This window comes from Nicrophorus vespilloides, unplaced genomic scaffold (assembly GCF_001412225.1).
Source record: "Nicrophorus vespilloides isolate i.1.1-1 unplaced genomic scaffold, Nicve_v1.0, whole genome shotgun sequence".
Taxonomy (NCBI): domain Eukaryota; kingdom Metazoa; phylum Arthropoda; class Insecta; order Coleoptera; family Silphidae; genus Nicrophorus; species Nicrophorus vespilloides.
The window spans coordinates 1,961-26,460 of NW_017097452.1; the positions used below are offsets into that span (position 1 = coordinate 1,961).

The 24,500-nt window shown below is 34.8% G+C and overlaps 3 protein-coding genes across 5 annotated transcripts; all 3 read left to right on the top strand.

Annotated features, from left to right (window-relative positions):
- The first annotated feature begins 325 nt into the window (after positions 1-325).
- On the top strand, positions 326-6,767 carry LOC108560156 (clavesin-2). 3 transcript variants are annotated; one of them, XM_017917600.1, is made up of 5 exons: positions 326-387; positions 3,027-3,207; positions 5,571-5,762; positions 5,820-6,235; positions 6,304-6,767. In XM_017917600.1, the coding sequence occupies exons 3-5, from the start codon at positions 5,585-5,587 to the stop codon at positions 6,673-6,675; spliced, it is 966 nt and encodes a 321-aa protein (XP_017773089.1). In that variant the 5' UTR covers positions 326-387; positions 3,027-3,207; positions 5,571-5,584; the 3' UTR covers positions 6,676-6,767. The 3 variants fall into 3 exon arrangements, with proteins under 3 accessions (XP_017773089.1, XP_017773091.1, XP_017773090.1); XM_017917602.1 differs by lacking the exon at positions 3,027-3,207 and having other exon boundaries at positions 336-387; XM_017917601.1 differs by lacking the exon at positions 326-387 and having other exon boundaries at positions 2,982-3,207.
- Positions 6,768-7,867: 1,100 nt separating this feature from the next.
- Positions 7,868-9,158, top strand: LOC108560157. Its single transcript, XM_017917603.1, has 2 exons — positions 7,868-7,923; positions 8,395-9,158. The coding sequence occupies exons 1-2, from the start codon at positions 7,893-7,895 to the stop codon at positions 8,820-8,822; spliced, it is 459 nt and encodes a 152-aa protein (XP_017773092.1). The 5' UTR covers positions 7,868-7,892; the 3' UTR covers positions 8,823-9,158.
- Positions 9,159-17,508: 8,350 nt separating this feature from the next.
- On the top strand, positions 17,509-18,373 carry LOC108560155 (protein lozenge-like). The gene is made up of 2 exons (XM_017917599.1): positions 17,509-17,665; positions 17,726-18,373. The coding sequence occupies exons 1-2, from the start codon at positions 17,524-17,526 to the stop codon at positions 18,199-18,201; spliced, it is 618 nt and encodes a 205-aa protein (XP_017773088.1). The 5' UTR covers positions 17,509-17,523; the 3' UTR covers positions 18,202-18,373.
- Positions 18,374-24,500: the final 6,127 nt, after the last annotated feature.

Below are 24,500 nucleotides of genomic sequence, written 5' to 3' on the forward strand. Positions count from 1 at the left end.
ATACTTAACAAATTAAGCAAATATTCAAAACATTTCCATTGATTATTTAGCTATATAAAAATCAAATTATTGAGTTTTTGTTAAATTTACATACATCAATTAATAGTTAACAATTTGTTTTTAATAATAATAATAATAATACAAAATGCGTAGCTTTCGTTAAAATCGTTTTCTTCTTCATTCTTTATACTCTGCCATCTAGCGACAACGTCTCTTAAAATTGCTATGTAGATTTGGTTGCATATAACACAGCATGCTTTTGTTTTTGTAGATTTGGTTGCATATAACACAACATGCTTTATGTACAATTTAAAAAAAAAATATAAAAAGAAAATCGATCTAGTACGTTCGAACGGATTTGTACGTTATTACGATAATTTAAATTGAGTGAGTATTTTTACTTTTTGTGTGGACAAAGGCTACTTGTAAAATGACACAATTAAATTATTAATATTATATATCACGCTTCTTTTTATTTGGAAAATGAGATTCAATACGTTTGTATATGATACAATTTCATGAAATAGTAATTATCATCTGTATTCTAAAATATCGTTTGCATCTAGTTTCCATATTTACAAAACAAAAACTCTGCAACATCAATTGATTGAACAATTGAAATAGATTCCATTTCAGTTGTTATTTGTAAATAATAATGATAATAGTGTAGTGCGTTTAGTTTACAGAGAAATTGGTAATCTGAGAACCCAATCAAAAAATAACTAGCGTATGCGAAGTACGCGAAGCTCGTAAACGTATGTAAATCTTTGGTAAATTGGATCTGAGCTGCAATATTCCGGGGGAATGCGTTAAGCCGTCCGTGCAGCGTACATGAAATTGCATATTTCTCTTGCGACATGACGACATATCGAAGCAAGCGGGAACTTTCGAAAAGGCCAAAAAGGCAATTGCCCAACGTGTGACAAAATACAATTGTAATTACAGTCGCATGAGTCACAGTCACGTCGGCTTTCTCATCCGTACGGGAATCATGACAACAGGAAGAATGTGGAAGGAAGGAAGAAAGGAGGAGTACACTAAACATATGATTTGATTTGGAAGTTTCAATGCTTCTTGGTTTCAAGAAGTAGAAAGCAGAAACCTATAATATATTTAATAAAATGGACAGTTTCATATAAATGATCTTTTATTCGGATACACTGGTGTATGTTTGACGTTATTACCAACAAAAACAAATAAATATCGCTTCTCCTATTGTGAAAGAGAAAATCAGAATATTTATACACTGGAGTTGAATCTATTGTTGCCTTGGTAACAATATCCGTAGACAATTGAAGAAAGTGCTTTAAGATTTGAGGTCTCGAATATACCTGCGAATGTACACTAGATTAAGTAACGAAAAAAAAGAACATGCAGAGAAAACGGAGAGGAGCCACCAAATATCTAGATTAGTTTTTAATTTAAAAATTTAAAAAAAAAATCACGGTAATTGTATAGAGCAGCAGCTCAGCAAACCGAATCGCTCCACATATCCAACAATAAAAAGAAAACAATACTTGGATGCGGAATACGGCGAAATCGTGTTTCTTAATTGTTTATTAAAACTTTGCTGGTGTTTTCATTAAAATTCCATTCATCCATTATATTTTCTTGTTCAAACTTGTTGCACTCTCTCGAAAGTTTTGTTTTCACCATAGAACTTTGCAAAAACAAATATGAAAGAAGAAAAAAAAATAGAAATTATTTACTTAGTTCTTAAATATATATACGTACTTATTATTGTATGCATAAGAAAATACAAAATTAATGTAATTTCTTTACGCAATTGAAGCGCTACGAACGGACGACATGTGCTGTATTAGAGAAATCTTACGATCATTGTCAATCTTTCAAAAAAAAAAGTGTTTTATAAAAGTTTCTTTTATAATCTGAAAATAAATGTATTTTCTAATTGTTATTGGTTGATCCAAAAGAAAATATTGTGAATGCAATATCTTTTAGAAAAAAATGGAAATGCGTTATTGAGAAATGCGTCTTACATGGATGGCAGCAAATGCGATTCATGAAATTCATATGTATGCAAATTTCACATGGAATTTTCGCAAATCAAAAAATATTCGATTTGATGGAAACTCGTACGACCCTAAGAAAGGCTATTCATTAGTGTAATCGCATTACAATACGTTTTACAATAAGTTTTGCTTTAGTCTAAAATTAAAGATATTTTCATAGTAAAAAGTGAAACGAAACGCCCTAATTTTCGTGTTCGTTTGTTGACTGGTTTAGATTTTATCTGTTAAATAGTGATGAACCACTAGTAAAATTGTTGAGAAGGAAAAAAGTCGTATGTTGCCGATCCCTCTTTTTGCGTTCGCCGATATGATTCGCAGCTGCAAATACATTTTTATGACTCTCTTATCTAGTCTTCGAAACTCACGTTTTTGTACTCCAATAAGAATTGTTCAAACGTTCAAATCAACTCTGATTCGTCGTGCTAAAAATAAGAAATAATGTAAGACTTTAACAACAATTATTGAAGTGATAGATAAATTAATAGCATCATTTTATTAAATACTTAGTGAAATAAGTGCGTACATGTATTTCTTAAAATAAACAAAAAAGGTAAAGATGGAATCCCGATCGACGCAATGTAGGCCAAGTGCATTCAAAAAAGAGAAGCAGAATGTGTCGATTCACCTTATCGTTTTTTCGTTTTTCGATTCCTCTTCGCCGCTTAAATGAAAGGTAAACTGAGTAACTAACTGTAAAGCAAGAAACGGTGTGCGTCGAAAAAGAAAACGGTTCAACGTTATTAAAGGACAATAAAATAAAATTTCAAATAAGTAACGAAAAACACGAAATGCTGTAATGTCGTGTCCATGTTTGTTCGCGCTTTCAAATTATTGTTATTTTTTTTTTTGGAATCGACGTGTAGTTTATTCGAGGACAGGTCTCAACTAATACATATATATATATAGATGAGTGTACATATGTAGTGTGCAGTGTATTAAACCGTTTCACGCGCGATTATTATTACAGATTCGTGCTTTTACTGTTTTAAGTAGGTTAGGGAAAGTTTACCTTTTAACGAAGAAGACCAGCAGTGCATTAGTACAACTTTGGCAACTGTACTGTGAGCACGGTGTGTTTTATCCAGTAGGCTCGACAAGAAGACACGTCCAAATAAAACAAAAGGGGTTTACTATCAACTTACTGCAGCAGCAACAACAACAAACAAAACACAAAGTAAGTGTTAAAAACATAAACCTACAACAGCATATAGCAATAAATCACTTAATTTTCATTACATACGCTAATCGTAGTAATTTTAACAGAAATAAGTAATGCGCACATAGTTATGTTTACTCGTTCATATTGCCGCACGTTTTATTATAAGTAAATCAATCGCAAATCCATATTATTAGCCTTTCATTCTCATATCTACAGTAACATTGATGATGATGATTATGATGATTAAAGTGAAAAAATCGGATGAACAATAACCGACTTATCTAGCAAAGCTCTCGGTTTTTACGGAGGCATTAATTCTCTTCGGGGGAAAAGCAATAAATTTCGCACGAAGCGAGCAGCCAGCTCCGTTTGCAATTGCACTTTCTACACTATCGATTCCATCAATTTCTATTCGTGCCACGGTTTATTTATATACCGCCGGCTTCTTCCATACAGCGACAATATTTTGACTTTTGCTCGAGGAATTTGTTTCGATGGAAAAAGGATGGAAATAAAGTTCTTTTCTAACATCGGAACAAATGTGTCAACATCGAGCGAGACAAATAGAAAGTCAAGAGGAAACTTGCGCGAAACAGTCGACAAATAGTTTCCAGGACTCGTCGATTATTCAAATGAATGCAAATAATATCTAAATTTTAACCAATAATTGATATATAAAATTAACAGATAATGTTAGTAATATGAATTATTTGAATGCAATTATACCTAAATTACGCACGATTTCGAAATGTATTTCAATGATTCGGTCAGAATTCGACGGATTCTGTGAGAGTGAGCGAAGCGAGCGAAAAGAGAGCGCCAAACAAACACGAAATTGAATATTTTGCTCATTATCGGAATGGAAAATTATTAATAACGTTTTCTAATTGCACCGCACGCAAAATAATACAGCCGCTCTCCGGCGAAATGACGTTTTTCATCGTAGAAAGCTCTGACACGGCATTCGTACACACGGCACTGTCGATTCGGTTCATCTAAATCTCGAAGATTCAATAGTAATTAGAAATCTCATTTTACGCTCTACTAACTTCCCCCCTAATTCATCATTATTCCAAACAACAACATCGAAGATAATCCGCATTCATTGTTACTGTTTATTATTGTTGTTTTTAATTATTAAAAAAATATAGTTTCGTATCCGTATCGTGTTTACGCATCGAAATGGGCTTTAAATTACTCTCATGGAAATGATGACATCTTTATAATTGGTTTTGCATTCATCGGAAAACCGCGGAAGACCTTGCCGCATCAACACAAAAAAAAACAAACAAATATTACGTTTTCAACAAATATTATAAAATAGAAAAATTTAAGAATCCGTACAAGAATTGCATAAACGACGAACGACGTTTTGACACAAGGTGACAGATGTCATTTAGAGATCCGAACATTGCGTTGCCATTTCCATATTTCGAAATGAATAAGTCCAACTTATTATATGTATATAATTTAATATAGAACAATTGTTTGTGTAACGATCGCAACAATGTATTTGAATGATTACATTCGAAAGTTTTCTTCGTTTCAAACATCATACCGACAGATTGGACAATGCGTATAATTTCTCTTTTTCACTTTCTACTTTTTTTTTTCCTTATTCTATATTTGTAGAAATTAATATTAATTATTAAAGAAACTCAATACAAATTATTTAATGTTATTTATTCATATTTTTAAAGAAAAGAAAGAAATGGTGTCAAAAACTTTATTGTTACCCAAATGGATAGTAAAGAGTAATTTCAAATTTGCTGTAATATTAATTACGTTCGATTGCGGAAAGGTGTGGATAACGTAAAAGCGGAAAACGAAGGGACAGTTTTAATTAAACAATTCTACGCGTTCAAATGGGATAGTCGGAAAATGCAGAGAGAGAGAGTGCTCGTCGCTTTGTATTAGCTTTTGGATAGGTGAGGAATCAATCTAATTGCACATTCCGTCCGATCCGATTTCAACTGCGGATTGTTTACCTTTGTGCAATAAATGCACCAATTTAATTTAGTTCCGATGCAATTGCGATGCAAATAGAAAACGTTCTCTACGACGACAGTTGTTGAAGTCCATCATCATCATCCAATGTTAAGGTTTTTGTGAAAGTGTTTGCGCGCGGAAATTAAGAAAGTGAAATGCTTTCGATGACCGCCTTTTGCGGCCGTTGTCGAGTCGAGTTGAGCCGATTGGTTGTTGAAAGAGCGGCGGATGAGGAGGAAAAGAAGAAGCGGCGGCGGCGGCGACACCGTGACCTGCATACACGTTCGGTACCGTTATAACGATGAAAATTATCGTTTCAAAAGCGAAACGCAATCTGGGACACGAGCAACAATGCCGTCGACTAAAACGAAGCACATTTCTTGTTCCAGTTCGTAAAGTAATCATGGGTTTAGGCGGACAGATGGACAGTTCAGTGCAAGAGTACGTTTGCGCTTTGCCCGAGGAAGTCCGAAAGGTCGCCTTGAAGGAGCTGAGGGAAGACGATTGTTCCAGAGAGCAGAGTCTTCAGCAGATGAGGGATTGGATCAAGAAGCATCCGAATATCAAGAAATGCCGCACCGGTAAATACGAAATTCATAATTCATTGTTTTTTATTAATATTATTGGCTCTTATTTAGACGCACCTTTCCTGCTGCGATTCCTTCGCACCAAAAAGTTCAGCGTTCCTCAAGCTTGCGAGATGATCGAGCGTTACCTGATCATCAGGCAGCTGTACCCGCAGTGGTTCACCAAGCTGGACTGCAACGACAAGGATTTGTCCGAGATCATCGGGAGCGGTTATCTGGTACCATTGCCGGAACGCGATGCCGAAGGACGGATCATCCTGTTCAGCACCGCCGGTAAATTCGATCCGCACAAGTTTACCGCTGCCCACATGGCCCGAGTGCATAGCCTGATTACGGAATCGCTGATGGACGACGAAACGAACCAAGTCAACGGTTACGCCTACGTCAACGATGAGGCCGGATTCACCATGGCCCACATCTCGCTCTGGTCGCTGACCGACATCAGAAACATGCTGCGCTGCATCCAGGTTAGTCAAAAACAAACAACAACAACAATCGCATCAATCGCATCCAAAAACTATTATTTTTAATATAGAACTCCACTCCGATGAGGCACAAGAGCAACCACTTCTTGAACATCTCCTCCAATGCGGTCAAACTCATCGAATTCGCCGTATCGCTTTTAAGCGAAAAACTGAAATCGAGAATCTTCATTCACAAATCTTTGGACGAACTCCACAAGCAAATCGATCCGAAAATCTTGCCCAAAGAGTACGGCGGGCAAGTACCGCTCGCCGATATGATCGACTCTTTGAAAAAGAAGTTGGCCGAGAAACGCGATCAAGTTGTCGCTCTAGACGAGATGTACATCGAAATCGACGAGAAGTCCTGCCCTTTGATAAGCGAGATGAACGAGGAGCTCGGCATGGGACTCGAAGGCAGCTTCAAGAAACTGCAGGTCGACTAAGACAACAACACTCGATACATTCAAACTAGTCTCCCAAAAGCTCCATCAAAACTACACCCACACATCTATTTAATGAATCTTTGCTTTAACTTTGCGACTACTATGTATCATAATAACAATAATAATTAATCTCTATTTAAAGAAAAAAAAAGAAGGAAATAACATTAATTTACGTTCGTATAAGTTACAATTACAATACTATTATTACTTTCTTGTTATAAATTTATACAAGTCCTAGGTGGAAAAAATGTTACCATGAATGATTGTGCAATTATCGATCAAATTTGTATTCGTCCCCGGATGCATCTGAGATTCGGCTCATAATGTTATTCATAATCTTAAGTTTTATCTTTAGTTTCGTTTCTATTTTTTATTTTATACTCGAATTGTACACGGTTTTTATCTGCAATTATTCAATTTTTGTTTTGATGTTACATGCGTGTATTTTTGTTTTTTTTATTATTATTATTTGCGTTTCATCGAAGCACGCTTGTTGTGGAATTTGTTTATTTTTTACACTTGTTAGTTTGTTTATTTTTGTGTAGTGGTATTTGTACATTCAATTTTTTTTTATGTATTACTTGTTTTACTGTTGATTTTTAAATAAATTCTATTATTGTGTTATCATTAAAGCAATTCTATTATAGTTTTATTTTAATAGAATAAATACGTTTTGGTTAGCTACCTGAATTTAAGGTATGTTAAGTTGTATAACTTGAACTTTAGTTGATGATACATTACTTTCAATTACTGATTTTCAATTCAATCTATTTAATACCTTTATCCAATTGAACTTTTGTTAATCTACGGCAATTCCAAGTACTCGATGTAATCTTTTAATCCTATTGTTCATATGAATAAATACATCAACAATTTACAAACTAGTCATCTTATTATTATAACTGGAAAAGTAGATTCATAAATCCTTTCTTAAGAAATTGTAGTTGTAGATAAAGCGAGTAGAATCAGTGTTCAGATTGTAATTGTATTCTGATAATAATAAGTAATGTAATTATAAAAGAAAATGGATTTAATTGATTAGTTGGTGACATCTCGTTATCAAACGTATTTTTTGCTTTGTTTTACCGCTAAATACAATCTAAACCTGATAATGACTTTATCGAAATCGATAAGAATAAAAAATAATAATATCGGCAAAATTTTCGTCGGTCTCCATTTGAGAATAACAACATAAAGCAAATTTACGTGATTCGAAAATGTGCGCGTCTACAAAGATACTTATATATGGTAAATAACGTATAAATTACTAAATTTTAAAGTGGAAGAACAAAAAGAAATCTCTGTTTGAGAAAGAGAAAAACAGATAATCAAAATATAAAGTATTTAATTAGTGAAATAATAAGTTTTGCAAGGATGATGATATTTGTTTTGTTTCATATTTCATCATCAATTTTTGTTATTTCTACTATCTCGGATCGACAAAAATTAAACTGTTTGAAAAAGTGTTCGTAAATTGAAGTAAATGTTTTAACTTGGTAATATTTGGGATTGGATAAATGGAATGGATGGTTGATATCAATTCATGGATGGTTTGCTTGATTTATGAATGATGCTTGTGTATTAAAACAATGAACCCGGTTTCCCCATCGCTCCGAACAAAATAATTGATTGAGTTGTATGTGCAGGGGTGAGAGAGGGCAGTCCGATTCATGAAAAGCAAATTAATTCGTCATTAAGTTCGTTCGTTCGATTTTGCAGCGTGCGTTTGCTGGTCTACGGCGGCTGGATTCACGTTGAAACAATCGCATCCGGTCCGACTTCCGGTGCACGAGGCGAATCCGGAAGATCCGAAAACCTTCATCCGATCCGACGGTTCCGACCGTCCTCAGACGATCGTCACGTGTCCGAAGGGATTCCGATTCAACGCCAACTCGATGAAATGCGTCAGAGCCGCGGCGGACGAGGACGACGGCTGGGTGAACAACGGGTGTCCCATCGACTACATGGGCCCTATGCCCTTCGCGGACGACTGCACGAAGTTCGTTAATTGTTGGCTGGGACGCGGATACCTGCAGGATTGTCCGAGTTTCCTCGTCTACAGACACGAGAAATTGTCTTGCGATTGGCCGGATTCTGCCAACTGCTGCGAGTATTGGGAAAAGGACACCGAAAAATTGACCGTTTGACCGTGAAATATCTTATCTCCTCTTTCGCATTACATTGTCCCAATCCTCCCAATTGTAAAAAAAATAAATCTCTTCACAAAAGTCTTTTCATACACACATTCCTATTGATATTATTAATATAGAAAATGTTTTAGTGAATTGTACCAAATAAATACATTAAAATATAATAGCTTCCAAATAAATGTTTCAATTATAATGTATAAATGAGTAAGCGAGTAAGATGAAAGGGTTTTTTAGTTTAATTATTTATGTTTCAAGCCAAACAGAATGGATAATGTTTTGCGGTAGGGACATCAATTAACAATTTTGTTTCATAATAAATGTGATTAAACCATATAATGTAGACTTTTGTTTAATTATAAAATTAATTAAAGTTTAAATAACTATTTGACTAGAAACTAATAGAAAACATTGAAAAATCTGATTTTACAAACTTTTATTCAATTTATATAAGATTCAAATGCGGAGATAATTGCAATTATTGTGTATGTATGCGTGCATTTCGTTGTACATTATTTGCATGCATGTGTGTATTATTATTATAAGTTTTTTTTTGTATCCATAAATAAATGTATGAGGATGGGATCAAAGGCTTTCAGGTTTCGTGTTGTTTCCATTTTCCGGCCTTATTGATTTTGTTGAATGGCCAAAAACGGTTACGTTCTGCTCTCGTCCTCTGTGAAAGCTTTTTTTTTATTCCTTTATTACAATACACGTAGGATAAATAGAGAAGCAAAAAAAATGCCAACGAAAAACTAACAAAAAAAAATTATCCATTTCATATAATGTTAGTACATTTATAGGAAAATCAAGGTGATAAGAACAATTTGAGTTTTAATAATTGTATTCAACAACAACAACTGAAACTAAAATTGATCGATTTGTATGGAAGATGCGAAACATGCGGCGGCAAGTTTATGGAACAGTTCGCATTCTATTGGATATCCGAATCGCGTTAATTATCGGGAAATATCGGAGGAGGGTGCAAAAGTTTTGGGGATAGAAGCATAGAGAAACCGAGGTTTCCGACTCGAAGACGACGACCAAAAAGACGACGAGAACGACGTTTCGCTCGAGCATCGAGAGAGAGAGGATCGAGTGTTATAAGTGTATAGGTGTAATTAGTTGGCGCTAGTTAGAAACAATTAGAAAAGTTCGTGCAAGTTGCTCCAGGCACGTCTCCTATTAATACGAGCTCGTTATTCGGAGTACGAACCCACTTCAAATCCACAAGATCTACACACACACACACACACCCAAAAAGGAAATATAAACTAAATAATTTTGTAATGATAATTCATCATTTAACGCGTTCTATGTTAAAGATGCAAATAAAAACAGGAATGGTTTTGGTACTTGTGTATTCATTGGTGCGACCGGTTTAATTATATACCAGTTTATCTGTCTCTTTCACCCCTTTTCCCCCCCACTAGTTGTGTGTGTGTGTGTGTGTGCAGTAGGTCTTGTACGAGGGTGTGTTTGTAAGTGCGTTCGGTTTAATTTACTGTTTGCAATATCGCCGGAGAAGATCTTCATTCCTCTTCCTCTTTGCCTCACTCAGTGTCAGAGGAGCACAACCCCCCCCAACCTCCACGAAATGCACAGACAATTAAAAGGGGGCTCTGGCCAAGTACACACAAGTCTCACGATATGGATGTGTGTTGTCAAAGTAACGGACTCGTGAGGAATTTACATCCGGAACGCAAATTGGGCAACGTCTCTTGTACTAGTTGTAGAAGTAGTAGTAGTAGTAGTAGTATGTACGTATCAAGGATTTCTTAATTGATTTCCTCGAGCTCGAGCTTTTATTACCAGACAATCCGCATTAATTGGTACGTTGCAGCTTTGCCAAAAAGACGTACCATTTGAAATGTACGTTTCATTCATCTCTATTAAAGTTTTGATATATATATACATTCAGTATTAACTCTTTGACATACAATGACTTGTCCCAGGTGTATTTTAGACGTTTCAATCAATTACGAGGTAAAAATTATAACTAGTAAAGTTTTAACTCTGTAATATCGTATTTATAACGAATGTGCAGATAATAGTTCAAGCAAAATATAAAACAAATTCGTCAGAAAGTATCAGATTGAATTTTTCTATAAAAATATAAAACTATTTGGTTTTGAAAAATCTAGAGTTAAATAAAACACATCGTTATGGTAATAGAAACAAATAGATATGTAGCAAAGACAACTTATATTTTATATCATAAAAATGTTGACCCGGCGCATCCACCGCATTACTCAAATATATCTTTTTAACTTTTGAATAATGATTTTTATGAATTTCAATCTTTGTGCAAAGAAAAGTGAAAGCATTGGATTTCTTAGTTTATTGATTGCATTGTTGCTGAGTTATATAACCTCATCTGTTTCTCTCTCTCTCTCTATTCTTTTGTCTGAATCTCTCGTGTATTTGTGTGCAACCGACGCCACAATTATTGATTGTTGCGTACGGGCATTATTGGTGCAGGTGCAATAGATTTACTTTGGTCGCGCCCAATTAGTTTCGAGCGAAATCAATTTAACTAGTGGCGTCGGTCAGTTGTGTGCATATATGTATATATATAATTTGCTTTCAGCCGGTTTATGTGGATGGTGGTCGAAGGGTAACAGAAACAAAAACACAAAAACAAATAAATTGTTGTTAAAACATAGCAACCGTTGATGTTTTGCAAATGTTCAATATTCAAACTGACAACGAGTACAATTTTTGAAATAATTCTATTCTTTGTATTACAATAAAACATTAACATTAATTATAAAAAAAAAATACATTATAAATTGTAATAGTCAAAGTGTATTGAAGATTCATGCAAAAAAAATGCTTAAATTTTATTCCAATTTACTCGACTTCACGAATTCGATGCGTTTGATGTCGACTAATTGCTAATCGGCAGAATAAACGAAAGCATCTAGAAATGGATACACCTCTTAACATGAATTGGAAAAGGGCTAATCTAGCTTAAAGTTTACACGGGTAAAGGTAATTGGACCGAAATCGGTGATAAGTTGTTTGGAGAGAAGTGAAATATATTCCCTACTAATTTTGATATAAATATATGTAACGTGGAGGCATATTACGCCTGGTGCACGTGCGCTTCAGGATTAGTACTTAATCCGGCGGAGAATTAGTTTTAGAACTATTCACTTCCCTCACGTCTATTTAGTTACGGTGCATTACACATCTCAGCTTAGTGCAAACGCGCGACTCTTCTGGTTTTCGATTCAAAGTAATCGTCGTCATCTCAATTGCAAAAGAACGACCCTCCTCCTCCTCCTCCTCGACTACCTAGAACGATTTTGGGTCGAATGAACGTAAAATTAGGGAGATTCAATTTCCCCGAGTCATTGCTATTTACTGTTAAGAGGGAATTATTAATTAGGGCTTGAGAGAAAGACGAAGTCATCATCTTTAATATAATTATTATCACTTATTGACTAAATCAAAGTAATAAGTGATAATTACAAAATTTGCAACAACAACAGAAAACAAATTATAATTTGCTTAATTAATTATAAAAAAAACAATGAGAATTAGTGTAGCGTGTTCAGCGACGATTTGATTAAATTATTCGCGAATTAAATTGGAAATAAAATAATTTACAGAAATTAAAATATATGAATTATTTTCGATAATGAAGAGGGATAATATTTATAATTGGTGGAATTATTGAAATTATTCATGAAAATTTATATATAATTTCAGTTTTAATAATACCATTACATTTCCAATTCAACTCATACGTATAAAGCAGGTATAGAAACAATATTTAAGTGTGAATTAAGATAACAAAACAACTTTGAAAAACACTGCTATAGACTGCAAAAACTACGAATTTACATAACATTCACGTACTCAGAGGTATTATTTCCCTAACCAGTTCTTTTCCATTATTTTCGCCCGCTTTCGTTTGTTTTTTTTTAAATAAACACGCTAAATTCGGATGCGCTAATTGCGCGCACAATTCCCCCCAAAACAGGGATAAACAAAAATGATTCAGCATGATTCTGATGAAATGTTCGGACTCGCGTATTTTCCGCTCACTTCCTCCACATCTCTTTTTTTTATTATTATTAAACCATTTTTGTTTAAATTCTTTGGTTCTCGCTGACGCAGACGAGAGAGAATGACACTTGCCTGTCAGCCGGAGAGGCGCAGATGACTGCGATCATTAAAGTCGCTGCACTTGTTGACAACGTTAATTGAACGAACTATAGTACTGCATGTAGCAGTTTCGCAAAATGAACAAATTCCTTCGCCGTTGATTCTGCGTGAAAGACGAACATCTGGCAAATTATTATGCGGAAAACTTCCGTATTCCAGGTGTTCAAACGCTCTATTAATGCAACGAATTAATCAGGTGCCAGAAGGAGAATACGACGAGTTTCATATATACAATGCGTAAAGTACAATTCTACCTTTGCATATCAATAGAGTTATGATGTCTATTCGTTTCTTTGAGACAATTAATGTTGACTTTGATTTTTCAATTACGTAATATTCATTGCGTTTCGCGGATATTTTGCAACTGGATAATTCCAACGCACGTCCGATTTTAACCGCAAGAAAAAAAAAACATGCGTTTATGAATGATATCATTCGTTAAGGAATGTAAGAGCAGATCGATAAGTTATTTACTAAATCGAACAAACTAAAGAAAAGTAATCGTGTGAATCTCTTAATGGAAGTTATGGATCGGTGGTTTCTACCGTTAACAACTCTCTATTATCTCCAGAGAATCCTGAGACATATACCAGATTAAAGATACTCCGGTTTTCAATTAACACCACCAAAGTGCAAAAAAAGAAAGAACTAATTTAATTTCTTATATTTATTCAGATCAAGTGAAGAAATTGAATAATGAAATGATATTTTTTTGGTTATAAAGAAAAACCTTGATAATTAATTTAATTGAATTACTGAAAATCTCCGTTTAAGAGATCTGGACGTCGGTGGTTTTATTTTGTTTTTATTGTTTTTTTTTGTATATATATGATGGCATGACAAAAAGCGTTGGTATTTATACTCATACGCCTGGTTTTTCCAACGAAGCAAAATATCCTCTTCGCGTTACGGATCTCTCGCTCCGATCCGCTCCGCTTTGTGCCATAATAAAGTTTCTGGTTGTAAATGTCAGCTCTTCTTGATTGGATATATCAGCACTCGCTCTGCACTAAATACGACGGCTCCATCCGAGGCGCGCGTATACCAGACAAAAACACGAACCCATTAAGTGTATCAAGAGAGAAGCGAGAAACGGCTGAAGAAAATGAAAAAAAAGGTTGAAGTAACACCCTCGAATATCCACTGGCAATATCTGATATTAACGATTCGATCGATTCGATTATTTCTTATTAAAAAATGTGGTAATAAGTAAACAATATTATTGTTTACAACACAACACTTTTTGACACATTGTTGACATGTTGATCCAATTGATTATCAAAATAGATTTGCAGAAAGTCAGACAATATTAAAACCAAATGAAAACGATCAAAGTTAATATAAATAATTAAGTATACACTTAATTACTCGCGCAAGTTCAATGCTTTAATAAGTTATTAAGATTAGTGTTCATGATCTTAACGTTCGTGGAGTCATAATATCTATGTGACTAAGTGAGTTGCATGAAACTACCTGGAGAATTATTATTCGACAGCGGAAAGGAGGCAGAGGACGTAGGGCGCGCAGAAACACTTACTCGAGTAATCCAATAAGCCTCAAGAGAATTAACTCTCAACATTACATCTAAATGAAGGTAATCACTGCATCCATTAAGCTGCAATGAATAAACAATACTAAATGCAATCTTAAATGCAAGTTAACATTATGAAATTGACAAAATGTAGATAATTTATTAACATCGATTAAAGCTGTTATGTGAAAGTATTATCCAGTTAGTGAGATTTGAAGCAAACGTTACACGTGTATCCTGCAGAGTTTTAGGGTTGATGGGCATCCCCGAAGGACTCTACCCGACATCGAGTCATTGTTATTCAAGACCACGAGCCCGTGAAAGGCGTAACTAATGAAGAGCTCTCGCATTGTACAGTATAATCTCGTCGTTCGTTGGTCTCCACCACTTTGCAAGGAAGGAAACCCACCTTCCTAGGTGATGGGGGTCCTCTTCTCCCCTTGCACACGTTGCGTGCACATTCTTCTTTTTAAACTCTATTTCATAAGCGAGGGCGCATTTTTTCGCGACGTCTAGACACCATTCATCTTCGGCGATAATATGCCATTCTTCATTACATCTTTACGTTACACACATCATGTACGTACCTACCACGCATGTGAATTATATAGCCCTTGTCGCGGTGGAATTTCCAGCACCTTTTCCAGCTGCAACAATGTGCGAATGCGAAAATGTGGAAAGTCGGACTCTTTAATTTGCAGAATCCATTCAATTAATTTCCACCGTAAAGGAGTTCCCTACTTGCGGTTAAAAGTAAATAAGATGGGAAAAAAAAAGGGTGGAAAAGCGAGCGAAATTGCTACACTGTTTGCGTGCTGGGGGAGGATACAGAAGCAAAAATAATAAATGATCGTTGCAAAGAGGTTTAATTAATTAGAAACCTCATTCCGTTACTTCCCTTCTAAGAAACCAGTTTTCGCGATTGAATAATTGATTTCTTCGTCATCATCCCATCCCATCCCATCCCCGTTCAATTATGCTTTGAAGGGAGGTTGTGACGGGGGGGGGTGGTTTGAGGTGGTTGTAGGGATTCGAATAATACATTTATTACACTGCAAATATCGGCCTCATTAAATTAACAATCCCACCGTTTTCTTCGCATCCGCCGCCGCCGCCGCCATCCGAGATGGATTGTTCCAGACATAAATCAAGCAACCTTCCGATGGAACGACTAAGATTGATGTTCATTAAATTGAAAATGCTCAATAACTCCATGTGCATTCACTATATCATTTGCTGCAATATTTCTCAGTACATATGAGATTTTCAAATAAATTTTAATGTAATTTCTATGCTCTATATATCATAACTAATGTTTAAATAATTTGTGCAATTAATGAATATATGTAGCAATAATAATTCACTACTCAATTTGATATATATTTATTCAAGTTCTATTTACTTTTTAATTTATAACTAAAAGTTGATTTTCAACGGATGTTAATAATTTCAAGTGTGCCATGATATAAAAGTTTAAAGTTCCTCACTTTGACACAATGTGTCACTTCGTAACCCAACATTTTTATTTGTGGTTATGTAATTGTTTACAACATAACCCTTTTTGACACTAATGCCACAAGATGACAGTTGTCAACTTTGTAAAAGTTTTGTTTTGTTGCCACAGTTACTACTTTTAAATGAATATTCTACACAATTAATACATTTGTGATGTAACGAATATCAATATAGTTAATAATGATACGTTGCATACACTATTTTTGTATAAATACAAATATTGTATCATATCTACGTGAATTAAATTGATGTTCACCTATTAGTATTTACACGGATTAATGGAAGGTGGTTTCGCGTTTATTTTACTTCTCTGTAATAGTTTTTTTTTGTGATGGGCACACAGAGAGGGATCGATACTTCCCAGTTGCAGCGGCCCTTTTCAGCGGCCAGCAATTGCAAGTATCCACCGCAAATGTTCGCCCGTTAATTACTAAATGAGCAAATTAACACATACGTATGTACACACACGCACACGCACACACATACTCTCAACAACGTTGGGACGAGAATTTGATTTTATAGTCGTATAATTGAGCTTAATTGCTTCACCTCGTGTTCCGCCCTCTAGTCCAACAACAATTCGACTCTTATCAATTTCATAATAACGGTTCATTAATCGCTGATTAATAAAAAAAAAATTACTACGTTTTTCATTTTGGTGCAGAAGCGCGAAACGCGTAATCGATTTCAGTAATTATGACTGAAATGTTCGTTAATTGGATTTTAATATTAAATACACGATCAGCGCTTAATTAACGTTCATAATGCGTAAATAAATTGTACGTTAACCGGACAGGTCACATATAAACAAACTCAAGTTTTTGTTTCAATTGTTTTCCGCACACGTGCATGTTTTGTTCGACGTTCATTCGAACGTACACTTTTGATTTGCTTGAATACACAACAATGTCTCGCATAGTCCGATTTCAAAACAAAACTAAAATTTGATGTGAGCAAATTATTATTATAGAAATATCAATTGTTGAATATAGAAAATGGGAATTTCCAATTCATAAATTTTTAAAAATTATTATATTTAGAAAGTGAGTTAGTATAGATATAATCAATGATTCAACAATTAGTTTCATTAAACAGTTTTAACAATTCACGGAATTGCTTTGCAAATCATTATATATTATTTGTAATTGCTATGTTTACAATTAAAGTGATGTGAAAAGTATGCATTTAAATTAAACAAAGTTAATTTGATTATAAAACTCGTTGATAACTCATCGGAAACGTAACGTGATTCACTTTTGCTATCTAAAATAAAACCCGCGTTGAAATGTGTATTATAAATAGAGATATTATTAATGATCATTGAATTGCGGTTTTCGGAAGACGCAATTATTTTCCCAATGTGTAAATGTTGTTACAAAATTTCAAAGGAAATGACCGTGACGATAAGATCATCACCCGGTTATCTGAGCAGTATATATGAGTTGTTGCAGATCGAACGTAGACTCAGAAGTGTACGAGATGAAGTTCGCGTTGGTTCTGGTCGTCTTGTGTGTTGTGGCGGTTTCGGCCCATTGGGGTAGATGGAATAGGGAATGCGGAAGGATGAGTTGTTTGGATAGGGTGTTTAAAAGTGGTCATCAGGAATGCTGCAAGAAATACGGTTTGTTTATAGTTTTATCTTGATTTATGATGAAAATAACACGAAAATTTGCTTCGTTAGAGTTGAATGGTGGTTGGAGGAAACATTGGAGATCCTATCCCCATAGTCATGGACATCGACACCATCATTGGAATGGTACAAATCATTCACATCATCCAAATCATCCGCATCATCCGCATCATCCGCATCATCCGCATCATCCACATTATCCGCATAATCCACATTATCCGCATAATCCACATTTCCCATGTAAAAATCACACACAAATACCTCCAATTCCTACAACCACGACAACAACTACCACTGAAAAACCAACTCCAAGTACTACCACAACAACTACCACTGAAAAACCAACTCCAAGTACTACCACCACGACAACAACTACCACTGAAATACCAACAACGAAACCTGAAATAACTACACTTAATATATCGGAACCAACAACAGAATTAGAACCCACAATTTCCGATATTACAACAGATATTCCAGAGGAAATAACGACAGAGCTTACTGAAATATTCCCAGAAGCACAATAATTTGTATTTTGTTTGTAAACTTATTTCTTTTTAAATATATTTGAATTAGCATTAGAAACATTTGCGTTATTAGAAACCAGCCAACTGTAATCGATTCAAATTATTGAAGTGTACATATTCTGTTGTTATCACTAAAATAAAATTGCATAAATTTTATGTAACGAATAAGAAAGATAAGGTCATTTAAATAAATCACGGATGCAACGGTAATCCGCTGCTTTACGATTTATGCGCAAGGTGGAGCAATCATTAATTTCGTAAAATGGACTTGGGTTTCGATGGGATTTAGATCGGAACAGCATGTATATATAGACCGTCTTGTTGCGATGGGATTTAAGATTATAAATCACAATGTACTGAATAAAAAGTAATTGCATTTGTTATTAAGACAAAACAAACTGATTACGATAATTACGTACAATCAGAGGCGACCTCTCTCGTAATAAATATAAACAAACTCAAGATTATTTAATCGTTAATTACTTAATTATAAATATAGTTAATTATAATTAGAATCTGTTTTATTTATAACTTTTATAACAATAGTTAAATAAAAGTGTAAATAATATACCTATTTTGATGTAAATGTAAATTAAGATTAAGAACATGACACCTTAATATACAAGTAAACATAAAACGTAATTCAACTTTCCATATTAAGTCGGTCAATTCAAATGAAGATATATTTGTAAGTGGGAAGAAACAACGTCCAACTTCATTATTCCGCTTTTCGTGTTATTAAGATGGATTAAACAACGTTCTTGGGTTCCGAATTAAAGAAGTTCTTGAAGCTCTAAATTTGTGGATTGTGCGTGCGAGTCTGAGCATACACACGTATACACGTCATGCAGGTATAAATTTCCTTTTTATCCCTTTCTCGTTTCCTGCAATAAGTTGGAATATAAAATGCGTTCGCGTGGATTTATCGTCGTAGATATTTTATATATACATATATATATATATTTATTTATTTTGCGACCGAGACCTCCATATATCATTAAAAACGATTATAAATATCTGCGGCCGATAATCTGGGAAAACGTTGTAATTAAGTTGATGAATTTATTGCCGCCACTACTACCGCCGCCGCCGCCGCCGCCTCCTGCAAACGTACACAAAAGCATTCGTATCCACAACACCACAACAGCTGTACTAGAATAATGCAGGACATTCGGTCGCACTAAAACCGACGTGCACGTCCACCTACTATCCAATATTCTACCACAGTTTTGCTTCCTCCAATAAACAATACGATTTTAATGGTATGTAGATTTATGTGTGTACATCTTACATCAACAAGAGAATCGATGTTTGTAGATAATTTGGATTATTTATTTCTTTTAATAATCAAGCAAGCGGAAGAAACAAATTTTATTATCAAGTGTCGATTGGTCTAATCAAAACAAAAGTGCAGCTTCTTCCTTAGTTTCTGTAAACAAAAAATTGACGTTTTTGACGTTTTCTATAAAAACAAATGTGTTAGTTAGTTATTACAGTAGCTTTCTTGATTGTTTCATCCAATTTGAATAGTTAAAACCACCACCTTCTGCAACTTCTAATATACTCATTCAACAGTTGTATGAAAATGATCTATATTAATTCTAATAATTGTCTTTCCCAACAATAAACTAATCATAATTCGGAGAAGCAGTTGTTTTAGTTTTTTTTATTTTAATGTCAAAGCAAATTTTGCTTTCATTCGTGCGGATGCTTTGCTTCGTGAATTGTAAATTTGAGCATCATCAACGTGTTTAGTTGAAACGGAAAATAGTATTTAATATTATTTGAAAGCGTCGTGGAAAGTCGTCCAACGCAAAGTTTAATTAATTAAAAACGAACGAAAAACAAAAAAAAAGGGCCTCTGTTTGCGCTAAATGAACAAAAGGCACGGCCAAACGAAACGAAACGGCAAACACGGAAGAAAAAAATTCATCGGACTGAACGTAAGCTAAATACGGTATGCAATTTCAGAAACAAACAAAAAATCATCATCAAACTGTGTGTGTGTATCGAAAACAATGTGCTGTTGACTTTCTACGTTTCTCGTTGCGGGATATTAAAAAAAATATTTGGTATTTTGTTAAATCGAATGGAACTTTTTCTCAATTTCATTTACCACGAAATTTACACTTGATCTCTTCAATTATAAACTTTAAAAATCTAAATTAAATCTAGTTTTTTTTTAATGTAATTGGATTTATTATTTTTGTGTCTGTCAGATCTTGGAGAAATCTCTTGGAAATGTTGATATTTTTTAATAGTTTTATACTTTCTTAATAAGTTATTAGTTTTTTTTTAAATAATTGTGAATATTCAAATGAAAATCTAGTGGAGCGAAAGTTTGGTTTGGTTTTATATTGGAGAAGTTTGGAATTTTTAAGTTATTTTAAATTAACAGTTCGTACCAGTCTTTAACACTTAATTATTCATACTGTTATAGTTTCTAAGTTGAGATTTTTAAAAGTGAAATGTTCGAAAGTTGCGCACGTAAGAGAAGATCTTTTTTTTTTTGTAGTTTAATAACGAGGGAGAATTAATTAATCGCTTATTGTTTCGCTATTTACGGTTTAATAATGTGGTGCTGGTTTTATGTGTGTCGTCTACGTCGGGTGTGTCGTTTATTCGGCCGTAATAGTTTAGCCCCGAAACTAAATTCTGTGCCTCGAGGTGGTGGTTCTTCCATCCTCACCCCAACAGAAGCCGCCACCGCCGCCGCCTTCGTCCGCTTTTCCACCCCCGTACACACAGCTATTTGTCAACAAAAAGGGAAACTTTGGACAGGCAGATGACGAAGAACTTTGCCGGAAAACCTTCCTTCCACCCCCCTCGAAAACCACTTCCAATGTTTACTTATCTCTTATACCCCGATATTCCAATATCTCAGCGCTCCATCGAAATGCATACAATGCTTTACATTTAGTTTCTCTATACTCACTCACTCACTGATCTAACATTTTATTGTAGAAAGCGTTGTAGAAATAAGAAAAAACAAACTTGAAAGTAAACAATAATAGTTTCCGCACTATTTGAAACCGCACAACAAAAACAGCAGCACAATAAGAACTTAAATAAAATGTGTAATTATTATCAAATGAATCAACTGCATTTATATTCGAAACGTGCCTTTCTCGAACTTTCCTTTCTTGCAGCTGAAACTTTCACAAAAGTCTGCAAACTTTGTTACGTAATTGTTCTCGAATCATTGAGATTTGTTGCGATCTGCGTTACGCTCTTGCATTCCTCACATGTAAATACCATAAATCCAAGTTAATTTTTCTTGTTTTCATCTCGATTTAAACAAAAATATAATTTGTTCGAAAAATGTCATTTTCGTAATGCATGTAATCCGCCCAGAAAAACCAATTTGCTGAAGCTAAAAACGATAAATTTGTTGTTTTTTTTAATTTTTTTTGTTGATAAAGTGCAAGCGGGAGGCACGTTTATGCATGGAATTAAAGCCTGACCAATGTGTGTACGGATTAGGTGGATGTCAGAACGGAGGCGGCTGCGGTTTGAACGGTTGCGGAGGGCTTAACAATTCTCTCTTATTTGTGTATGCACGTACGTGTGTCATGGGAATGCCACGATTCTAGCAGCAAGAAAGTGAAATGAATTCATAGTCTGTTCATAGTGTGTTGCTATTGTATAGTTGATACAATTGGTGGATGCGCCGGGTCCGCGCTCTTACACTTCTACTAAGTGACAAACGGGCTGGGACGTGGCCTCCTACGCGCGCAAGAAGACAGGAGTAATATGTTCACCTCATTGCACCCTCGTCTCCCACGACCTGCAGAATTTATACGACGGTTCTTGCGGTTACCTAGCGTATACGTACAGAAACAACAAAATCCCATAATATTTCTCATATTCCGAGCGTCCGCATTCTTACCGAAACTATGAATTTTTACCTAAATTACACTGAAAATTACAAATTTTTCGAGCCATTTTGTCAATTATAGTTTCTGAGAAAATCAGTAAAATGTAACTTTAATAAAAATGAGACGTCAATCTTTGATATCACAAATACTTTTTGATTTTATGCAGAGAGATTGAATGCATTCTTTGTCAAGAAAGGGGATAGATTCGCATTTTCAGGCGTGTCAAGTGTCTATACAAAAACCATTTTACACGCCTTTTCTGAACGCATCATAATAGTGTACCAAGTGGGCGAATATCTAGAAAACTCCCTTTTAAGTAGCTGTAACTGAATTGGGTTTCAATAAAAGTTTATACAACAATATCACTCTGTTGTGTAGATCAATAAATTATAAATAATGTTTTATAACCTCTTTTTTTTATTAAGTTTTGTGGAGGTGTCATTTTATTTACCATGACACACATCATTGACAGTTAAAAACGTCATATTTTGACGTCCGCAAACAATAATAAATATATAATTAGAAGAAAAGAGAAAAATTATACTGAATATTCACGTAGCGTCCATAAATTACAATTTGAGTTGCGTTTGCAATTAATAATATTCGATTCGCCGCTGTACATGGAGAATGGCCGAAATTAAACGCAAACATGTTTTGCGGCAACAATAACACCAACACGAATCGATATATAACATATTTAGTCGATGGTAATTCAGTGCAGAAATGCTCCTATACGTAGCACCCAACCCGTCTTCGCTCGCGTCTTCCTAATTCCGACTAATGCACGTCAAAACGATGATTAAGACACACCTAATTTACGCCACTTTGCCAATCCAATTACAGCATCGTTCTCATTACATTAATTGCATACCGTTGTAAGACGCGGAAGGATTTTGTCGAACTGCGCCGAGAGTAAATAAAATTCTACCCCGTTCTCGCTTAATTACGAAACCCCAAAAACTTGATGTTATATGTCTGCGCGAGAATTCATCTCTTTTGTATCTCGATTTCGAATGAATTAAAACCAATTCATTTAAGTGCTCTCAATTAATAAAAGTGTAGTTATTGTACAACACTTACAAGTGTTTGTAATTCGCAATTAATTAATGAATGCAGAAAATATATGGAAGCAAGCAATCGTATACCTGTTTTTTTTTACACTTTTATTTCGTTGAATGCGATTTTATTATGTAAACTGGAGCAGAAGAAGTGGCCATAGTTAGTGTTTTAAACTCGACTGAACTTGGTCTGTGCGATGCAAAGTGCACACCGTAAGGATGACAATAAATGAAACGTCCGGAAAATGGGTTTTCGCTTTCGCTTGCGAGTCGCGGTTCGAAAGATAGAAACTGCAAATATATGTAATAGTAGGTAGGTAGGTAGGTAGCGAGCGGTGGCGAGCGGTATAAACTGGAAAACATGATATTTCCGTTGATGTTCGCCCGCTGTTGTTGCAGTTTGTATAAATCGAGATCGTCAATCGAAATATCCCGTGGGCGAAGTTGCCTTCATGCAGCAAGAACATAGGGAGGAGATGACTGTTTTTACTTGGTATCTATATAGTAGTAGTAGTAGTAGTAGTAGTAGTTGGCATCAACAGCAGCAGTAGCAGTAGCATGCAGCAGGCAACATCCCGACGAGAGATCTTTTCGGAATAACGGCGGCAATTTCCCCTAATAACCTTTAAAGAAGACGCTCCCTCGGAAAATCCACTCCATTATTAATTCCACTTACTTCATGCTGAAGCTTCCAGACACCAGCGTGCACCATACACACACACATTCGCAGACAATGTTTTTCCTTTATTGAAACGAATACACTCGATGCGCTGCACGTTCAAAATTCATCATTCTCCGCATTCGCTTTCTTTTCTATTAAGTGCTCGATCCTTGATTAAATCTTAACTAAATCTACACAATCAGAGACTAATGTTATCAGAAACTAACATTACTTCATTATTGAACTAAATTCTTGGTTTTTTATTGAAATTTAATTGTAAGCAAATTTACTCGCGAATTCAGCCAACTGGATAAAACCACAACAATGTATGAATACTTGATACATTCCTTAAATATCCAACTTTCATATGCATTTCGAGAAAAATCAATGAAATGTGAAAACACTGCTTTTTTGAGCATTTTTTAAACTTTGAAAGCAAATTACAGCCAAACGGATAAAACCACAGTAATATATCAATAATTGCTAAATTTCCCAAACATTCAGCTTTCATATGCATCTTATGGATTCAATCTATGTATTATAGTTTTCGAGAAAATCAATGAAATGTAAAAACACTACTTTTTCGAGCATTTTTTAAATTTTGAACGCGAATTCCAGCCAAACGGATAAAACCACAGAAATATATGTATACTTGTTACATACCCCAAACATTCAGCTTTAATATGCATCTTTTGGATTCAT